This window comes from Bactrocera neohumeralis, chromosome 5 (genome assembly GCF_024586455.1).
Source record: "Bactrocera neohumeralis isolate Rockhampton chromosome 5, APGP_CSIRO_Bneo_wtdbg2-racon-allhic-juicebox.fasta_v2, whole genome shotgun sequence".
In the NCBI taxonomy this organism is placed as follows: Eukaryota; Metazoa; Arthropoda; class Insecta; order Diptera; family Tephritidae; genus Bactrocera; species Bactrocera neohumeralis.
The window spans coordinates 67,074,974-67,094,968 of record NC_065922.1 but is presented as its reverse complement, the minus strand read 5'-3'; the positions used below and the strand labels follow the sequence as shown (position 1 = coordinate 67,094,968).

At 38.2% G+C, this 19,995-nt stretch overlaps 2 protein-coding genes across 3 annotated transcripts; both read left to right on the top strand.

The window, feature by feature from the left end:
- The first annotated feature begins 2,382 nt into the window (after window positions 1-2,382).
- On the top strand, window positions 2,383-16,163 carry LOC126760550 (protein toll-like). 2 transcript variants are annotated; one of them, XM_050476252.1, is made up of 2 exons: window positions 2,383-2,542; window positions 13,407-16,163. In XM_050476252.1, the coding sequence occupies exon 2, from the start codon at window positions 13,416-13,418 to the stop codon at window positions 16,056-16,058; it is 2,643 nt and encodes an 880-aa protein (XP_050332209.1). In that variant the 5' UTR covers window positions 2,383-2,542; window positions 13,407-13,415; the 3' UTR covers window positions 16,059-16,163. The 2 variants fall into 2 exon arrangements, with proteins under 2 accessions (XP_050332209.1, XP_050332210.1); XM_050476253.1 differs by having other exon boundaries at window positions 2,383-2,546.
- LOC126760548 (protein toll-like) lies at window positions 5,402-9,480 on the top strand. The gene has a single exon (XM_050476251.1). The coding sequence runs from the start codon at window positions 6,406-6,408 to the stop codon at window positions 9,178-9,180; it is 2,775 nt and encodes a 924-aa protein (XP_050332208.1). The 5' UTR covers window positions 5,402-6,405; the 3' UTR covers window positions 9,181-9,480.
- Window positions 16,164-19,995: the final 3,832 nt, after the last annotated feature.

Below are 19,995 nucleotides of genomic sequence, written 5' to 3'. Positions count from 1 at the left end.
TTTTTGAACTATAGTTTATGTTTATTGATATATGTATGTATATACATATACATATATAAATATATACATATGTGTATGTATGTGTATGTATGTACATATATATGTATGTAAATATATCCAAATATTTAATTGTTCTTTTGCTTTTTTTAGGAATTTACAAAAGTCACAACTCAAAAAAAAGTAATTTTAATCTCTTTACATATGTATGTAATTTGAAAAGCTTCTTGCATATCCAAAAGCTGGTTTCTTTAATAACCATTAGCATTTATTTGTCTCTCTTGATATACATATATATATACATATTTAAATTGACTAAATTGAATTATTTTCTTTAAATTGCACAGAACAGCAACCTGTTGCACACTCGTTCACACTTCAATGCAATTTTCACACTTCAACATTCAACTTACGACTGTTCGTAGATTACCCATCGCCTCGGTTTAACAACATACAATAGTAATAGCTACTGTATTGATAAAATATACATACGTACACACATATTATATGTATATACCCAGAAATATGTATATACATACGATTTGCATCTAATAATAGTGCAAAGCACTGTTTGAAAATGATTGCGGAATTTCCACGTAAAAACTGGCATACTCATACATACATACATACAATGTATGTATATTAAATAATGAATGCATTCAAAGAGATGTAATGTACACCCACAGTGTTGGGGAAAATAATGCAATTGCTTACCGTACTGGCAAATATGTCGAATGCTTTTGGTAACACTCTTTATAAAGTCTATTTTCGTCAAACAGCTTATAATGTACCCACTTTAAATTTCTGCTGATAGGTGGCAACTCCGTTCCAAATAATTTTTTTATAAACAAACACTGAACTTTCAAAATGATTTCACAAAGTCGTTGTATTTACGCAACTATTATGATAAAAATGTTGAAATTTTCAAAAGCTGGCAACTCTGTAAATATTTTTTAATTAACGCCATGCATGTTTTCTATATTTTTTTAAAGCTTCAGATTTATTGCAAGAATTGCATGGTTTTTAAATTAATTAGTTGTTGATAAGTGGAACTCTATTTCCAGTTTTCAAAAGGTGGCAACTCTGTTAATATTTTTTTATTAAAACCATGAATATTCTTCCTTATGTTTTTAAAACTTCAATTTTTTGGAAAAATTGCATGGTTAATTGGTTAGTGAAAAGTGGCAACGCTATGTCGAAACATACCCAGATTAAAGGCACCTGAAATTTTTAAGAATGGCTTAGTAAAAAGTTTTATATTTAGCACCAAAAGCACTTAAAAGGTATTATAAGTGGACATTAGTTTAGTTTTCAGTGGCAGCTCTATTCCCAACTAGGTTAGCATTGCAAACAGCAATAATTTCATATAAGCCTTCAGGGGTCCAACCAAAACTGTTAGCATACACTTTTTGGATTTTATTTACTAAATATTTTTTGTGAGGTGGCAACTCTCTTTAAAAATTGATCAAATATATTAAAAACTACACACAAGTTGCTCGGAAGATATTTTAAATGTTGCTTGCTTAGTGCACTTTTTATATTATACTTCCTTTATTTTTCTATATTTGGCAACTCTGTTCAAAAATATGCGCACTTTTAATATTATTAAGTTAAATACTAATACTAATAAAGTAGAAATTTTAAAAACTCCAACTAAATCTTCGCATATATTTTGTGGGATTTTGTTTAAGTTAAGTTTTTTTCATTTAAGTGGCAACTCTATTTTATATAATTTCTACGTTGCTAGCTACTATTTTTTGGAGGATTTTCATCAGATTGGTATATATAATTATCTGCTTAAATTTACATATAAAATATTCTCTCTTAGTTTGCTTATTTTTCGATGAGTGGCAACACTGTTCGTAAAACATGTCCACATATAATATAAAATATTTAGTTTTTAGAAATTTTAAAAACTCAAACTTAATCTCGTCGCATTCAATGTAGTAATTTGTTAGCTTAAGTTTTTTTCGCTGGGTGGTAACCCTATTTTGTAAAATTTCTATCTATATCTATATCTATATCTATATCTATATCTATATCTATATCTATATCTATATCTATATCTATATCTATATCTATATCTATATCTATATCTATATCTATATCTACATATATCTATATCTATATAGAAATTTATATTCCACTTTGACAACTACTGTCATAGAATTTGACATATTGAAACCCCCACATTATGAAGTAAGGAACGTGCCTCAAACACCCAACATACAACATAATCCGTTTGCTATATCCGGAATACCATTTCCGATAATGTTTGTTATACAATATGCATGCATGCATTCGCAGAAGTGTGGCTACTCTCGTGGAAGTCTTATCTTAATTTTCTCCTGAAATCAGCTCGAGCATTTGGTGCACTTCTAGTATTGTTATACAATCTTTAATCATCGCACGACATTGCGGTAAATGAAATTTCATATCGAACAGCGCCCACAGTCATAGTCAGTGTGTTCTATTGTGCAATTGTAGAGAGTACTAAGTGTAAGCGGTCATAAGACCGCTCAAACTATCGAATAATTATATATATGTAAGTTGGCAAAATAAATAAATATATAAAGAATCGTTGAGTGTTTCTTGTTTGTAATAAATTTGTGTGTTCCAAAAAGTGTGTAAATTAAAAAGCTTATAGAATTATTGAACATTTTGTAAAATGGAATCTAAAAGAAAACACTTGTGTCTTAACTCGAACTCAAGTAGAGCCGCAAAAAACTGTATCGTCACTTCAGCTGTGAGTGCTATGAGTGATTGTGAAACAATCTTTCGATTCATCAAATCGTATCGATCAGTCTCTAGAGTGTTAATGTCAAAGAAACCTTTGTTAGAAGTGTTGCTATTCCCTTTTTGGCGCTGTTATTGTTACAGTGGCAGCAAAAAATATTCCACAAACCAGTTTTGAAGAATCTCGTCGATTTGAGTGGTTTTAGCGCCACAGCGATTGGCATCCGCTTTGATTACATAGACTCGAAAGTCTTGGGTGCAGCTTTCAGGCGGTTGTTCTTGTAACGGTTATCTAGTCCCCTTTGGAATGGTAAGATTCAGAAAAGTTGTCATCGAGGTCATACAACGGTAGACCCAGAAAACATGTTGTTTTGACGAGGTCAGACCATACGGAGAGGGGTGTCAGATGTGTAGAGTTAGCTGGGCATGCAAAGAGGTGGTTAGTCTCATGCGGAGATTTGTTGCACGCTGGAGATATGTTTGATATGTCCGGGCAATTCTGGGTAGTAGGAGTTTAACCTATTACATTATCCAGAACGAAGCTAGGCAAGAGTCACTCTCGATTATCGCGCCAAATCGAGCTCGTCGTCTGCAGTGGGTGGTGGTTAGACTCCAAGTACGCCATTCACTGAGAGGGAGTCGGTAAAGGTGTTTATATGGTGGGATCTACCCTCGCTTGAATCGATAAGTTTTAGTTTTTAGTTTTCAGGCTATCGCTAATATTCCAAGCCAACCAAACTTTTAAGCGTATGCAATGCTACCGAGTTGAAATTCTATAACCACATGTACAATATGCGAATTTATTTCTTTTTCATGAGTTCCCTCGATAGGCACGGAACGATACTAGAAACAGCGCCTTAGAGTTATCCGTACGAAAGGTGAACCTGGGTTCTATTTTGATTTTTGAATAAGAGATTAAGTTTCCATACTTCATTATTTTTAATTCAACTCTGTCAAGTACCAACTTACGCAAAACCGTACATTTCTCTGCCGAGAAGATTAAAAGGCTAATCACCTGCATAGAAACTAATATGAACTAGAAGACTTTCTGCAAACTGAAATTACTAAAAAATAGTTTTGAAAATTGATTCCAAAAAAACTCAAACTGTCTACTTTATTATTCATAAATACTAGTATTGTGGATTTTGTTGCCTTGCATATAGAAAAAAAGCTCTCATTCTCTTTCAACTCAGTCTACTTAGTATATTTTTAGTTCTTTGGCAGAGATACTCAGCTAGTGCTGGCTCACATAGCTTTAATTAAGAGATGTAAAAACCCAATTCTTCATACAATCTTTCTGACTCATGCCAGAATAACAAGACGAAACGTTTGCGTCATTTGATTTTTAAATTTTGACAGCGCATTAAAGCTTGAAGTTGGCTGCTGACGCAAATGTAATATCGAAAGACTATACATATAACAGAGAGATTTATATATTTACCGACATATATTTTTACTGAATTAATAGGATTATTCATTAGTTCTTAATCGCTGAGCTCTATAAAAAATGTATTTCAGGGAATTGGGAAGATGTCAATAACTAATGTCGATAATTGGATGCCGTATAACATGTCAATATTTTGACACTCACTTGTATCAATTAAAATGAACTGTACAGAAATCGAGCGTCAATAACGCTCTAAAGTTTCACTCTTCGGTCAAGTCGTGCGACACATTCGCTCGTAGTCATAAAATGTTTGTGTTTTAAGATCTCTCTAGATTTTTGTATATGTATGTACGATTCGTATTGGCCGTTAAAGACGCACTTCTTTTTGACCACGTCCAAATAGGACTTACGGCACAGTACACCTACATCTTAAGCCCTGAACTCCGTCGTCAGTACTTGTATTCGGCCAACGGGACTGCCGTTAGGCATTACATAATGAGGCCAAGCTTAGTCATTCGGCTCTTCATTCACGCATTTTCGTCCTAAGTCCGGTTAATCTTGCTGTTTTCGCTGCATGCAACTCTTTCCTCCTTCTCTCTTGCTTCGCTATAGCTGCCGACGCTCTCACTCTGTCCTAGACCGCCTTCGATGAGATCATGTAAAGCATGATATTTTCCGGCGTCACTAGATCGTTTATTAGGTTGTCTACTTCAAATCTCTCTTTTTCATACTTTCAGCATACTTTTTCGCTGCTGCTGCAGGAGGAGCAATTTGGTTCGTCAACGTGTCCATATTCGTAACTGTGTAAGATAGAAATTAGTATCCCCATATTTCTGTTGTACCCATGATTTTACGCTTCGCTTCTGTGCGTCCATCATTTTTGCCATCGGCAAAGAAAAGCATCAGCACATTATATTTGATTTTGCAATCGAGTCATATTCGAGCTTTCATGCAAATATTTTTTTCGTAAAAAATATTAGATTCCTTCTCAGGAACCTTTTTAACATACCTTTAAGTTTCCAAAGGAAAATTTACCTTGTAACCAAACCTTCGCTTCAGCCTTGTGACCTTAAGTATATCACAAGATGACCATTGATTCTCTACTTGTCGTCAATAAGGTTCATCTTGTTTTACTTGTAGTTGCAGGACTGCTAAACAAACACAGTTCAATGAGCATTCATTTGCTATACTACAGTTGTCGATGTTCTCTGGAACAAAGCGGTGTGAAATCATTTCGACCCAGTTTTCTGCGTTGTGCAGCTCTCAAAAAAATAAGTTTAAACATTCTGGGTTCAGATCTTTAGTTTTCGTGGCGATTGAAGAAAATCTTCCAACAGTTCAACCCTCAGGGTATGTAGTCGATGATTGAGATATTTTGGTACATCTTCAGGCGGGTTTCGCTACTTAAAGAGCCGATATTTAACTGTTCTGCCTCTGCGCTAAAATCTAACTTTCACCTAATTCTCAAATATTAGGTGTCAGCATTCATTATATTATTACTGATTTCTAGTAACATGCCATACTTTAAGAAAATGTTCTTAAACACGAATAATGAATCACCTTAATGAAAACACTTTCGCTTGTAGTAACTAGGCATATTCCTCAAGGCTAAATTCCAGCAATCTCTGTTTTTGGCTTTAAGGTTTTTAGATACAGAATTATGGTGGCTTGGAATGAGAATTGGTCCTTTACACTAAAAATAAACATTCTTCGGCATTGTTTAAACTTTTCAAAAAACTGGAATGAGTGCAGAGTTCATGGGTGTGGACTTTATAGGCTTCGTATGAGAACAGCGTCTACTCTTAATGAATTCATATGAACCCAAATATCTAATTTTGTATATTAGAGTCTTTAAAGGGATGGAAACCAAGTAGTAAGGCAAGGCGATGTAGCGTCGGTCCCTTAAAGGAATAAAGTATATATGCACATATAATAAAAAGTTCCAGTGTAGCACCCTGTATTGCTCTTATGTGCTTTTATGACAACATTTTCGATCAGTCAACGGAAAAAAGCGTGCTTTATATTAGCAAAAGTTAAAAAATTCCATGTGTGCTCTGCTTTATGTTTAGACTGCCAAGACTTATGTTTAGTTCCTAATCGAATACTTAACTGTAAAGTACACAACAGGCGCTATGTAATTAAATAACGCGATCAAGCCATGTATTTAAATTTGCAAGTGTTAATAAGCAGAGATAGCAAAGGTTGCTTTAAGCTAAATCTTAACTTCTATAAGCGCATTCGCTACTCAAATAACGGTACAAAAAACCGGAAAAATTTTTCTGAAAATGAAGGCACCAAAGTACCACACATACCGCGGTCTCGTCTTCGCTTTTCAACAACTTGCGCTTATCATAATATTCAGCACGTTCTCACGGGCAAATCTGCCACTAGCAGCAAGTGTAACGGCGCAAATAACAAAAACAATAGAACCCACTATAAGCGCACAACAACAAATCTATCACACTTGCCACGACGTGCGCTGTCAATGCCGCGGTTTAGTGCTTAAATGTGTTATGAAAGGTGTTACTATACTCATCGACAGCGGCGCGGATGTGACAGGCAACGCGCGGCTCACTATAAGTTGTGCGGCGAATACAACTGCTGAGGAAATAAAGGAATCGCAGTTCGCTTACAGTTTTCGGCATCACAACGTCAAATTTAATTTGGTGAATTGCGCAATACTACCGGATATATTAAAGCGCGCGCAAATCAACTACACAGGTACAATCAAATTCAATGGCGCTGTGCCAGTGCCTGCGCACTTTTTACACCAAGCAAGTGGTTTGCAGCGCCTGCGCTTTGACGTGACAATTAACAGCAGCGCTGCAGATGGTTTGCCTGCAGAACTTTTTCACAAACAAGGCGCTTTGAAGGAGCTTAGATTGTTACTGTTATGCAAACCGGATGAAGTGGCGCTACCCACGCAAATATTCCACAGGCTATACGCGCTGGAAGCGCTATTAGTGCGCGTTGTACAAACCGATCTCGATGGCATTACAAATACGGTGCTGCGCAATTTAACATCTTTGCATTTTCGTGATATGCCGAATTTGCGCAAACTTAATTTGGATGGCAATTATATGCAAACATTGTCAGCTGAACTCTTTGTCACTTTACCCGAGTTAAACGAATTGACTTTGTGCTTGAACCATTTGGCGGCGCTGCCAAGCCGACTGCTGCGCGCGCAAAGTAAACTGATAAAGCTTAGTCTAGCCGGCAATATGTTGCAGGCGCTACCGCCTGGTGTCTTCGATACGACACCGCACTTATGGGAACTTGACTTGAACGACAATCAACTTTCAAAACCTACAAATATTATTACAGCGATCAAACCGCTGCGTTTTCTATACCGGCTCAACTTGAGTTACAATAACTTTTCGCGTATTGAGGGCGCTGATGAGTATGCAAACCGCACACTACTCACGCGCCAGAATATTAGAAAAATTAGTGACGCGCCGCCTTATTTTCAACAATATTTAGCGCAGCTGTCGACCAAACAATATGCGCCGCCATACAATATGACTGTAATCAACCTGAGTCATAATCGTGTTGAAACATTTCATTTACATAGCATCAGCGCTGCTATGTTGCAATGTCCCTATGAGCTCGATTTCACCAATAATCAAATAAAGCATATCTACGCGCTAAGTCATCCAGAACAAAGTCACAGCGACTGTACGCGTAAGTTGCTATTTCAGTTCAATCCACTGCAGTGTGACTGTGCCTTAGCTTGGACCTACAGCATGAATTTCTCGATGGCGACTAACTGGGAGTGTGTTAGGCGTGATGGTAGCAATTATATGTATTTACATGGGCAGCGCGTTATGTGCACCTGGACGCCGAAATTTTGCCCTAGCGCTTGTAACTGCCGCTATGACGCGCAAGCACTGCATATCAACTGTACACATGCCTTGTTGAATAGCTTGACACAGTTGCCGCGCCCAGCGCAGGTTTCTTTGACGCAGAGCACGCTGGATATTACGCACAACCGCTTTTTTGAACTGCCATCGAATTTGACTTTCGGTTACGCTAATGTGACGCGCCTGTATGCAGCACACAATCGCCTAGAAAATATACAAAGCGCGCACCTGCCGCCGCATTTGCAACTCTTGGATGTGCGGAATAATCGTTTAGCGCGCTTAAGCAACAGTTTCATTTTGCGCTACCTCAATGAAAGCGCCACTTTACAGCAGCTTTATCTCTCCGAGAATCCATGGCTTTGCGACTGTGAGGCCGAGCAATTGTTAAACGCTGTGCGCGCGCATCGTAAGCGCATACCCGATGTGGCGCTTCTAGCTTGCGCGAATTTGCAAAATACCAGCTTGCTGCAAGCGCGCTACACAGAAGTTTGTGTGCCAGCATCAGCGCGGCGTTTGCGGTTGTTGTGGTCACTTTTCAGCATGTCGCTAGCAGCTATTGTGTTAATTAGTGCATTAGCACTTTACTATAAATATAATTTGGAGCTACATGTGTGGCTATACGCGCACGATATGTTTCTCTGTTGCATACGCGAATATGACTTGGATAAGGAAAAAACATTCGATGCATTCATATCGTATGCGCATCAAGACGCGTCGTTTGTTAATGACATACTCTTGCCTGGTCTAGAGCAAGGTGAGCCACCATTTCGCGTGTGTACGCATGAACGCAATTGGCTCGCCGGCGCTTACATACCCGAACAAATTATTGAATCCGTCGCTCAATCGCGGCGCACAATCATTGTGCTCTCGCAGCATTTTATCGCATCGGATTGGGCGCGCATGGAATTTCGGACGGCGCATCAGTGCGCTTTGAATGAACGACGCGCGCGCTTAATTATCATAAAGTATGGCGAGCTTACCGATCTCACGATGATTGATAAGGAGTTGCGCGCCTATTTAGATATGAACACATATTTGAAGTGGGAGGAGCATCCATGGTTTTGGCGTAAGCTGCGTTATGCTATGCCACATCGCAAGGGTGAGCTGCGTGATGGCGACATGCTTGAGTTGAATGAACGTCACAGAGTTTATGTCATTGGCGATGTGGAGCTGAATCGGCTGCGTGGCCACGATGGATAGCATACTATGTGGACGTTTGTACAGATCAGTTTAGTATAGTATCTATTTTGTGTTTCGAAATTAAACATATATAGTTGTCACTATAGTTCGAATACAAGTTTAGGTTCATGCTTTTTGTTTTCTTCTTCGCGGGTGAGCGGGTGGAAAATGCTGTCGTCACAGCAACGGTATGTGCCACTTAACCTCTAAGGAACCGTCGCCCACGGTGGATCCACGTTTAGGCATGACGGCTCTTTGACTTTGCTCATTCTATGAAAGTACTTTCTGAGATATCGGTGAACGGATAGCAGCTGTGTTGTGTAGAAGTCACTCTGGCCAATACCTTACGGCAGATTTTCTTTTTAGCACATCTGGCCAGATCTCTGCTCCGTGCTGTAAGACGCTGGTGGTTATTGCCATTGAGAGCTTTCTCTTTTCTTGTGTAAGACATCTTATGTTAGTCATCAGTCTGCTAAGATAGGATATGATTTTCGTTGCCTTTCCTACTGCGTGCTGGATTTGTACCCAGAAGGTTAGTCTGGGGTCCAGTCTTTCGCCTAGATAATTCACAGCTTTTTGTGGAGATTATGTCAAGCCAATGTTTGTGTCCGTATCATGATTCAGCTTTCATCGGGCTTCCTCTGTTTCTCAGGCTGTGATTACTGCTGCTTTGTTGTCCGCGTAGCCGATTAAATATGATTCGTCGGGAATTTCAAGTTTTAGTATTCCGTCATAACTAACGTTCCACAGTTCTGGACGGAAAATGGACCTTGTGCTGCTTCAGACGTAACTTCTTTTTGTCGTGATCCCTCTTTGGTCTGGTACAGCAGTTTTCTGTTACTAAGATAGCTCTGCACCACATCATTGAGGTAATCGGGATACTGAAATTTTTTTCTAAAGCGCTCGCGCTATTGAAGGCGTGTCAAACGTCTAAAGTCGCCGACAGAGCTACTCGCTTAAATTTGGGACATCTACGCTGTGCAGCTTCTACACTTTCAATAACGTTTCGGATAGTGCCAAGACACGATAAAATTGGAGGGAAAAAATATTAATATCGATTCATACTTTCCTTAGCCCACGTCTAACATATACATATTATGAGTCTTCGCATTTGTGTTTGACCTTATAGAGATTATATCGGTTAGTATTCAAGATCAAATCAAACTTAACTCAAATTTTTTTGACCTCCTCTAGTTTCAAGTCCTCAAACTGAAAATATCAAAAAGTTTTTTGAAGCTCCACCCTGAAGTACAAATATAGCTTTATATAACCAACTTTAACAACCAGCTTAGCTCTTCTCGCCCATAACCGCCACCCTGTTAGTTACCGTGAGCCCACAAACATCACGTATCAAATCACTTAACTTGCGTCCTGTTGTTTTCCCAGCATCAATTTCCGTAAAATGATAACAACAATAACAATAGTAAACCACAAAAAGCGGACAGCAAACAAAGAAAAAGTAGCGGAGGCGGCCAATGAAAGCATACAAAACCAGACGCTGAGCACAATGACCAAAAGCGGAGTGGAGTGCAGCGCGTGAGGTTACAGCAGCCAACTGCTAGCATGATGACCCAACAATTGTGGCACACCTAGTAAACATGCAGCAGCCCAGTGCGTACAAATCAATTGTCTGCGTTTGGCTGATTTGCCAAGGAGAAGCGATAAAAAATGGCCATTGAAAAATTGTGGAAACAAAAAATCAAAGGAAATGAATTGAAGGGTGTACAGCAACCCACAAAAATGGGAAGTGGGAAGAGAACAATGCGCCGCACGAACAGCTGCCCACTGGCGGCATGGCGCGCAGCAGTAGCGCGCAACATGCGCACACTCATACACACATACATAGAAACAATTTGCCTTCGCTAAGGTCTACTTTCAGGCAGCGACGCGCTCGTACTCGCATATTCAATTGCTGTGGTCAATCGCTTGTATTCAATAATGTTGCACGTGCTTCAAATTTTGAATATGCTGTTCCTTTGCGCTTACACTTTGCTAACGGTACTTGCTGCCGGCCGCTATTCATTTGCTATGGCCAATTCTGTTTTTTGCTTATTTTTTTGTATTTATTATTTCACTTTTTTGCTTTGTTTGCGCATTTTTCATGCCCCAATTTGTTGCTATCTATTTGCGGCTTGCCTGCGCTGTGCTCTGGTGTGCGTGCGTTTCATTATCATATCATTTGTTATCATTTTTATTCGGCGCTAGCCGCACAGTTCGATGTCGAATGTCGTTTGTAAATGGCATGTTATCAATTTTCAAGATGATTGAATTGACCTTTTTTACCCAAATCACCGGGGGAGGCATAAATTGGACGCATGGGTGTGGCAGGGTAAAGTTTTTAATAAAAATGGCAGCATTTAATAGGCGGCAATAAATTTATCTTATAAAATTTTGTTAAGCAGAGCGTCATAAATATCAAACTAAGATGTTTAAGATATGAGAATGTTTTTAGAAAAATATGTTCTTTTTATAAACAATTCCTAATAGGAAATTGGGTGTATCAAGCTATCTAGCTGTCTTCGGATCGAAAAGCCACCAATCAGACCGATCTTGGTGTGATAGACGTATTTTTTAGACGTGCGTATGCTCCGAGATCCTAACATTGACTCAGACCACTATCTTGTTGCAGCCTACATACACACCCGCCTCTTTGCAGCAAAAAACGCACGTTAACAGACACAAGGGAGGTTCGATATCGAGAAGCTGCAATCAAAACAGACAGCCGAACCATTGATTTTCGGAAAAGGTAAAAGAACAACTGGTAAATCAGGAGTGCCGTGTCGCAGCAGAGAGAAAACAGACTGCTTACATTGCAACGTTACGATCGACCGCAACACGCGCAGGATGGGATAGATACCGAGAGTTGAAGAGGGAAGTGAGATGCATTTGCAGGCAGAAAAATAAGAGAGGCCGAAATGCGTGAGTACGAAGAGCTAGACTAGCTGTCTGACAGGGGTAATGTTCGAAAAGATGCGAGGACTAACGGAAGGTTTCAAAACCGGAGCATACTCTTGTAGCACCAACTGAGGTGATCTGGTAACCGATGCTCAGAGCATACTAAAATTATGGAGGGAACACTTCCCCTGCTGAATGGCAGTTAAAGCATAACGCCAGGAGAAGGCGAACACGATTCTCCAATCGCTGGCGATGGAACAGACGTTCCATTGGAGGACCATAAAGAAGTTCGTATAGCAATTACCCGTCTGAAGAACGACACAACGGCGGGACCGATGGATTATTGGAACTATACAAACACGGCGGTGAAAAACGAAATCGTGGAAAAACAGCCGCATTTGCAAAAAAAAAAGAAAGTGCGGTTTCACCGAAGCAATGCACTGTGTCACAAGTCAGTTAAAACGATGGCAAAAGGCCATGACTTGGACTTCGAATTGCTTCTCCATCCGCCGTATCCTCCAGACCTGATCCCCATTGACTATTATCTGATTCCAGAACTCAATAAATGCTCGCTGGGAAAAGTTTTTCGTCGAATAAAGAGGTGAACGCGTTACTGGGGTATATTTTGCAGCAAAGAACAAATCGTACTACACACAACTGGTATTGAAGAATTGGAGGGTCGCTATATTCGGTGATTTTTTTAAGCTCCAAAGCCGATTGAAAGCTCTCAAAGCGAGATATACCTTTTTTTTTACCAATTTTTAACTAGGTTTAATAAACAAAAGTAGCCTAAATCTTAATATTAAAAACAATATAAACTTTTCCGCGCATGGTATGTGTCTACGCTAAACATGGGGTTGATAAGCGACACAATTGTCGCTTACCAATAAGTGGATTTTGTAGTGAAATTTCAGGATTTAATATAAATTTATTGACATTTTTATAAATTATCAGGTGAGCATAAATAATACTTGAAAAATCTTCTTAGATTGTTGAAAACTAAGCTATACATAGTCAAGACTTCAATTATAGGTAGTTGTCATCGCTAAATCTAGGATTGTTTAGTGGCAATAGCAACCGAGTAAGAAATGGAGTTTAGCTAGAGTTTCAGTAACCAATAATTTATCAACACGCGAAACTCCTTTTTATCAATCACAATAACAATAAAAAGTTTCACTCAAAATGATATAAATCACAAATTATGATCCTTTTGGAGGAGCTTAGGGCTAACTAAACATTATATGGATTTATGTGTCCAGCCAGTGACTTTTAAATTGACCTGTTCTTATGTCCTGCAGCAATTTATGTATTTTTGATGCATTCTAATCGTGTTTCCTTTAACTGTTTTTTAGGCAGAAGCCATGATGCTCGGCGTTCATAAACGTACTGTCATTTTTTATATAGCGCTGCTCTTTTTTCAACAAACGCAACCACTTACAAAAGCAGCCAACTCGAAAACCATAAATGGAAGAAATCCCGATACATATTGCGATATTGGAGGGTGTGCGTGCACTGCAACTGCTGTGACGTGTCAGCTGAAGGATTGTAACGCTAGTGGTCCACAATTTATAGGCGTACGTCGCATAGAATATGCAGCACCTTCAAATCACTGTACATTAAAAACACGCACAAAATACAACCACCTGTTCGTGCCACGCATAATTGTACCAGTGATTAAAAGTTATCTTAAAGAATCCGAGTTTTCAATGGAAAATTGTCTGCAAACGCCAGAAGCGCTGCGACAGAAGAAACTAAGCTATTACGGCACAGTAGTGCACGATAAACTTAGTGCTGCTAACGGAGGAGAAGATATTTATTTTCAAAATTCGCACAATTTATGGGAACTGAACCATATAAGCGAAAATGCTAGCAGTGGTGAACTAATCGCGCAGCTATTACTCGATTTGGATCAACTTAAGGAATTGGACTTGACAGCTGATTGCACAGGTGGCGCCAATATAATTCCCGGCGACTTGCTGCATACATTAGACACGTTAGAGACGCTGCGCTTGGACATCAGCGGCGCAAGGCCACAATTGACAGCGGCGCATTTCCGCGATTTAAAAAAACTGAAAATATTGCGCTTGGATGATAATCGCTTGCGCACGCTTGCTGCAGATATTTTTAAGCCAGTATACAGTTTAGAGCATTTAAACTTATCACTGAATGCGCTGGCGAGGCTACCCGCTGATTTGTTATCGGCGCAATATAAATTGAAGTCGTTAGATTTGAGTTACAATAAACTCAAATCGCTGCCGCACAACTTTTTTAAGAGGCAAGAGAACTTGGAGGTATTACTGTTGGCACACAATGAATTCAGCATGCCCAATAATGTTATAGAACATTCTGTGAACTTTTTCAATTTGCGCGAATTCGATTTGAGCTACAATCAATTGAGCGGGCTGCGCGGCACGGGTTTGTATGAAAATAAAACGATTTTAACGCGTCCGATTCACACGCGTTTTAGCTACTATTCCGCTTTAAACTTACATGTTAATTTAAGTCACAATAACATCAGCATGCTCAGCTTCGATTGGTTTAAATACATTAAAGATTGCTACTACACTTACGATCTCTCGCATAACAACATCAAGCATGTAACGTTTTTGAAGCATCCAGGTGTAAATATGGTGCGCTGCTGGCGGAAATGGCTTCTCGCCAATAATCCGTTACATTGTGATTGCCAGTTGGCTTGGTTAATAAATAACGGTTATCAATTTGATACTAGTGATTGGCGCTGCACATTTCCGGAATACTTGTCCACACGTGCGCTAAATGCGCTTAATAGCAGCGCGCTCTGCAATTGGTCACCTGCTTCATGTCCTGAAAAGTGCGCTTGTAGTTATGATACTAGCGCGCTCTTAGTTAATTGTACTAAAGCGCAACTTTCGCAGTTACCAAGCATACCGCGCCCAGAACAGGTGAGCCGCAGTAGTACAACGTTAAACATCAACAATAATACATTATATGAACTGCCGTTGAACACAAGTTTTGGCTACGCACAAGTAACGCGCTTGTATGCCGCTTATAATAAGCTGACCAGCATACATTCAAAGCGGCTGCCGCCTAACTTGACGGTACTGGATGTGCGCGCTAATAAACTAGAGCGCTTAAGCAATTATTTTTTACTAAGATATGTAGAAGCAAGTGAAACCTTAGAAGAACTGTATATTTCAGGCAATCCGTGGATTTGCGATTGTGGCGCTGAGCTGCTCTTGCGCGTCGTGCGCGCGCAACGAAAGCGCATACTCGACGCCGACGCAGCGCTTTGCGCCAACCTACCAAATGTTACACTTACAGATGTCATTTTTACCGATATTTGCCACGTCAACAAGTCGCGTGCCAAGATTTTTCAGTTAGCATTAGTGCTTACGATTGTTATCACTATGCTCATTAGCGCCTTTGCGCTTTACTATAAATACAAATTACAAATAAAGATTTGGCTATATGCGCATCACATATGTCAGTGTTGTATTACAGTGGAGACACTGGATAGTGATAAAACTTTTGATGCTTTTATATCATACTCGCATCAACAACAACACTATGTCAATCATATATTGCTGCCGCAGCTTGAGCAGGGCGATCCACCATATCGCATTTGCACACACGAACGCAACTGGTTAGCTGGCGCTTATATACCCGAGCAGATTATTGAATCGGTGGAGCAGTCGCGTCGTACAATCATTGTGATGTCAGATGATTTCATCGCATCGGATTGGGCGCGCATGGAGTTTCGCATGGCGCATCAGAGCGCTTTAAATGAGCGACGCGCGCGCATAATTATCATAAAATATGGTGAGCTTACGAATGTAACGCAATTGGATAAGGAGCTGCAGGCCTATTTGAAAATGAACACGTATCTGGACTTTAACGATTCGCGTTTTTGGCAAAAGCTGCGTTATGCATTGCCGCATAAAATCGGTATTGGTAGTAAATCCGACCAGCACGAAGGACAGAAGCCTATTAACTTCATTGGGCAAGATAAGCTAATTTTACGATAATAATTATAATAATCAAAAGAAAAGGTTTACATTCAAGTAGATTTGATAGTTGCTATATATATGTATATAAATAAATGAAATAAATTCTTTTCTAGTGCGAATATATTTCTGAGTCCACATTCAATAAGAGTAAATTTTGTCGGTAAGCTTGATTATTTTAAGAGTATGTGCTTATTTCTGCTGTATAATGCTCAGCATCTTGTGTCAAATTCATATGTAGAGTAAGATAGCTGCTCGCGTGGAGTGTATGGAGAGCTTAAGTGCAGCCGTCTGGGTTCATTCATATCTTTTCGACCAATAGCTAAGAGAGCCAATTTGATTGACAAACATTTGGAGTTTGAACTGCTAGTACTAAAATAGGATAGAGAAGTTTACTTGATTATATCTTATTCGTTTGTAGCCCTAAATGATTCAAAGCTAAGTAATGTTTATACGAAAAGCATAGAGAATTGTCGAAACTTCGCAAAAGAGTAGTCAAAAAAGGAGACGGGAATTAAGTTTAAAAAAGGGAACTACATATGATTAGACGGTTTGATTAAACAATCTTCGAAAGGGTTTCCTTTCAAAAAGAGACGTAATATTAGAAGGAACTTTGAATGAATTCAAGAGAATACAATACTTCCTAAATAAGACTTCTTGTTAAAAGAGTGTTCCAAAAAGGCGACGCAATTTCTGAACAACTATTTTTTTAAGAAGAAATGCCAGTAAACCTTAATTAAAGTGAGTAAAGGGAACTTCGTAAGGTTTGAAGGTTAGATTAAACGATCTTCGAAAAGGTTTTTTTCTGAAAGGAGGAATAACAATAAATGGAACTTTGAAGTCTCTGAGTGATCTTCGAAACAATTTTTCTTAAGAAGAAACCCTATGATTTTCAACGGGTACTGAAGTTATGTCTAAGGTTTCTCCAAAGGCGACTTCAGATTATGGTCTTTGCAAAGCGGTTTGCCTAAGAGAATTTTTCTTAAGAAGAGCTGTCACGGTTGTGAGTGTGTACCGCGAAGAAAAGAGGTAATGACTGAGAGTACTTCGATAAGGGGCTTTTCAAAGTATATCTGATTAAGGCCTTTGCAAAGCGGTCTGTCTAAAAGAAAATGTCATAATAAGGGAAACTTAGAAACGAGCTTTTCGTATACGTTAGGACTAAGAAATATTCGAAAATCGGCAGCTCTGGGCGTTAACATGACGAAAAGATTTTCAAAATAGGTCTCCTAAGCGAAAATAAGAGATGATTTTTTGTCTGTTTGATTTCCATGTAAGTACTTCCTAGGCAACCATATAGTATTTAGAGGCCAGTACAAAATATATTGCGAATGCACAGATCTTTCGCTATTCAAGGTTTTTTCAGATCGCAAGTCAAAGGTAATCCCAAACTCAAAACGACAGTCGTTAGTAGCAGTGTACAGGAAAGAGCCAGCGTAAGGAGATTTTACGTACTGCTTCTTAATGAGCTGGTCAGGTGGCTTATAATATTAATTTGACGAAAAATGCTTCGTCGTTCCTATTATAGAAAAATTGAAGGCAGAGAATTCTCGATATTTTTTTCGGAAAAAATATTTAATATTCAGTCTTCTTTAGTCCGGAAGTCTCTTACATTCTCCTCGTGTTCCCTGATGATTTGGTCTCAAATCCTTTATAGTTGTGACCAATACTCACTCCCTTGAAAAACATAAATTCATATAAAAATATTAAATGGCATTAAGTACCGTTATCACAAATCATTACTCGAGCAAAAACATAAAATTCCATTTATGCTTGATCATACTTTAGTGTACCTATCATACTAATTGCAAACTATTGGCCTGAAATGCCTTTCAAGTTACGCCGCCTGCTAAGAGTGGGTGCAGCAATAATAATCATAGAAATTATTAGAAATTATGGCAATCATATTTACTTTTGGCAATTTGCTCTTCCTGCTAGTTTGCCATAAAGAACCGAAAAAAGAGAAAGAAAAAAACCGAAAATATCATGTAACTACGCAGCGAGCATAAGCGACGCTGATTGCTAACAAATAAAAATGTTCGCCAAATCCTCGAATTTATAGATTTCTGCAATAGGCCGGTAATGGACAACCTCAGAGCATGCCAATGCCGCACAAACACAAGTGTACAAGTAGCAGAGCCGACCGAGCACGGGCATAAACAGTAATCAAAAGGCACGAGGAAAATGTTAGCTTGACAGGAGCCAGTTGCGCGGAAGACAGCAAACAAGTAGAGAACATTGTAGTTACTGGACCACTTGTATATTGGTATATAATTCGCATGTGCGCCTGCATGTATGCTACATAAATTGTCATAATTGAGCGGGAGTGGTTAGTTGTTCTGAAATGTAAGCAAAGCCAACTATGTTTTATATGTGTAGCATTAAAAATATGTCAGTTTTACGCAGGTAATTCAGCACAGCTCTTCCAAAAACTAAAAGAAAAACTTCATTTGTGTTCCAATCCAAATATGTTCCATTTCTCATAAACTATTTAAAACCGTAAATTTTCTCTAAAACACTGAATTTTATTCGGTTTTAAGTTTCATGGTCTATGTTCCAATTTCAAATCGTTCCTAAGTACAAAAAAAAAATTATAAAATATTAAAAAATATCCTTATGTATTAATTTAACTTTAGTATTTTTTAAGTTTCATATTCCAAATCGTTCCAATTCTCATTTTTTCAATTCACAATTAATTACTCCTTTTATGCTATGAGCTATTTAAAACTGTAAATTTTTCCAAAAACATTGAATTTTATTAGTGTTTTTGTTCCATGTGCCAATTTCAAATCGTTCCTAATTACCAAAAAATGTGTCTAAAATGTTAAAAAATATCCATATTTATTAATTTCAATTGATCTGTTTTTAATTTTCATATATCATAATGTTTATATATTTGAACTCAAAGGAGTTACATATTAATATTTTGTTCCAATTCCAATTCATTTCAATATTTTATATATTTTATTTGCTTTGTATTGTAAAAGTTTTCATTAAGTTAACAGTGATAAGACTCAAATTGGTTTCAAAACTGTTCCGGTACCACTTCAGTTTTGTTTTGAATGCGTCGAGTTCCATTTCATTACTTACAATACGACATATTATCTTCAATTTTGAAATCATGCTCTTTCTTGCATTATATTCAATAATATTTTCATTTGATATGTTCCAATTCCATTTCGTTCCTCCCAGTTCGAAAGTTTTGTCATTAGTAAACTAACCAGATTTTGTTTCACTTGACTTTCGTTTCAGTTCCATTTCGTTCCTTGTAACATTTAAATTTACTATATTTAAAGAAAATGTTATACGTTCAACAAAACATAATAATTTAATTTTATTGCAGCGAATTCCATTTCGTTTCACAATATTATTTTCAATGTTTCATATTCCATTTCGTTCCTTATAATATTTTAAATTATATATTTAAAATCGTGCTATATTTTCAACAAAATTTCTAATACTTTAGCTTTTCATCAGTGAATTCCATTTCGTTTCATAATATAATATTTCAATGTTTCATATTCTTTCCTTTTTACCAAAGTCTTCAGCATTTTACTTTCTGACATTATGTTTTCCGCACCGCTGTTTCACACTTGTCGCTTTGTTGTACAATTTTTATTGCTCGCCATTGCCGCCCTCCCCCAAACCGCTGCCACATTAGGCGAGTGAACTGCCTCGAAGTCAAATAAAAAAGAAATAAAAGTGTCGAGTGCATTATTGCCGAATTGCTACGCGACATTGGCGCTGATGACTACGCAGCATACGAGCACACACGCTCATACGCTCTCGAACTTTCACTGGCGCTCACTTAGCAATATGTACATACGGTATGTGTGCGAGTATATATGTATATAAATATATACACCACATTGTCGCATACTGATTTCCTTTACTTACTTTTACTACGAAATACCCATACTTTACCGTTAAAATCTTGCTAGTTTTATTATTGTCACAT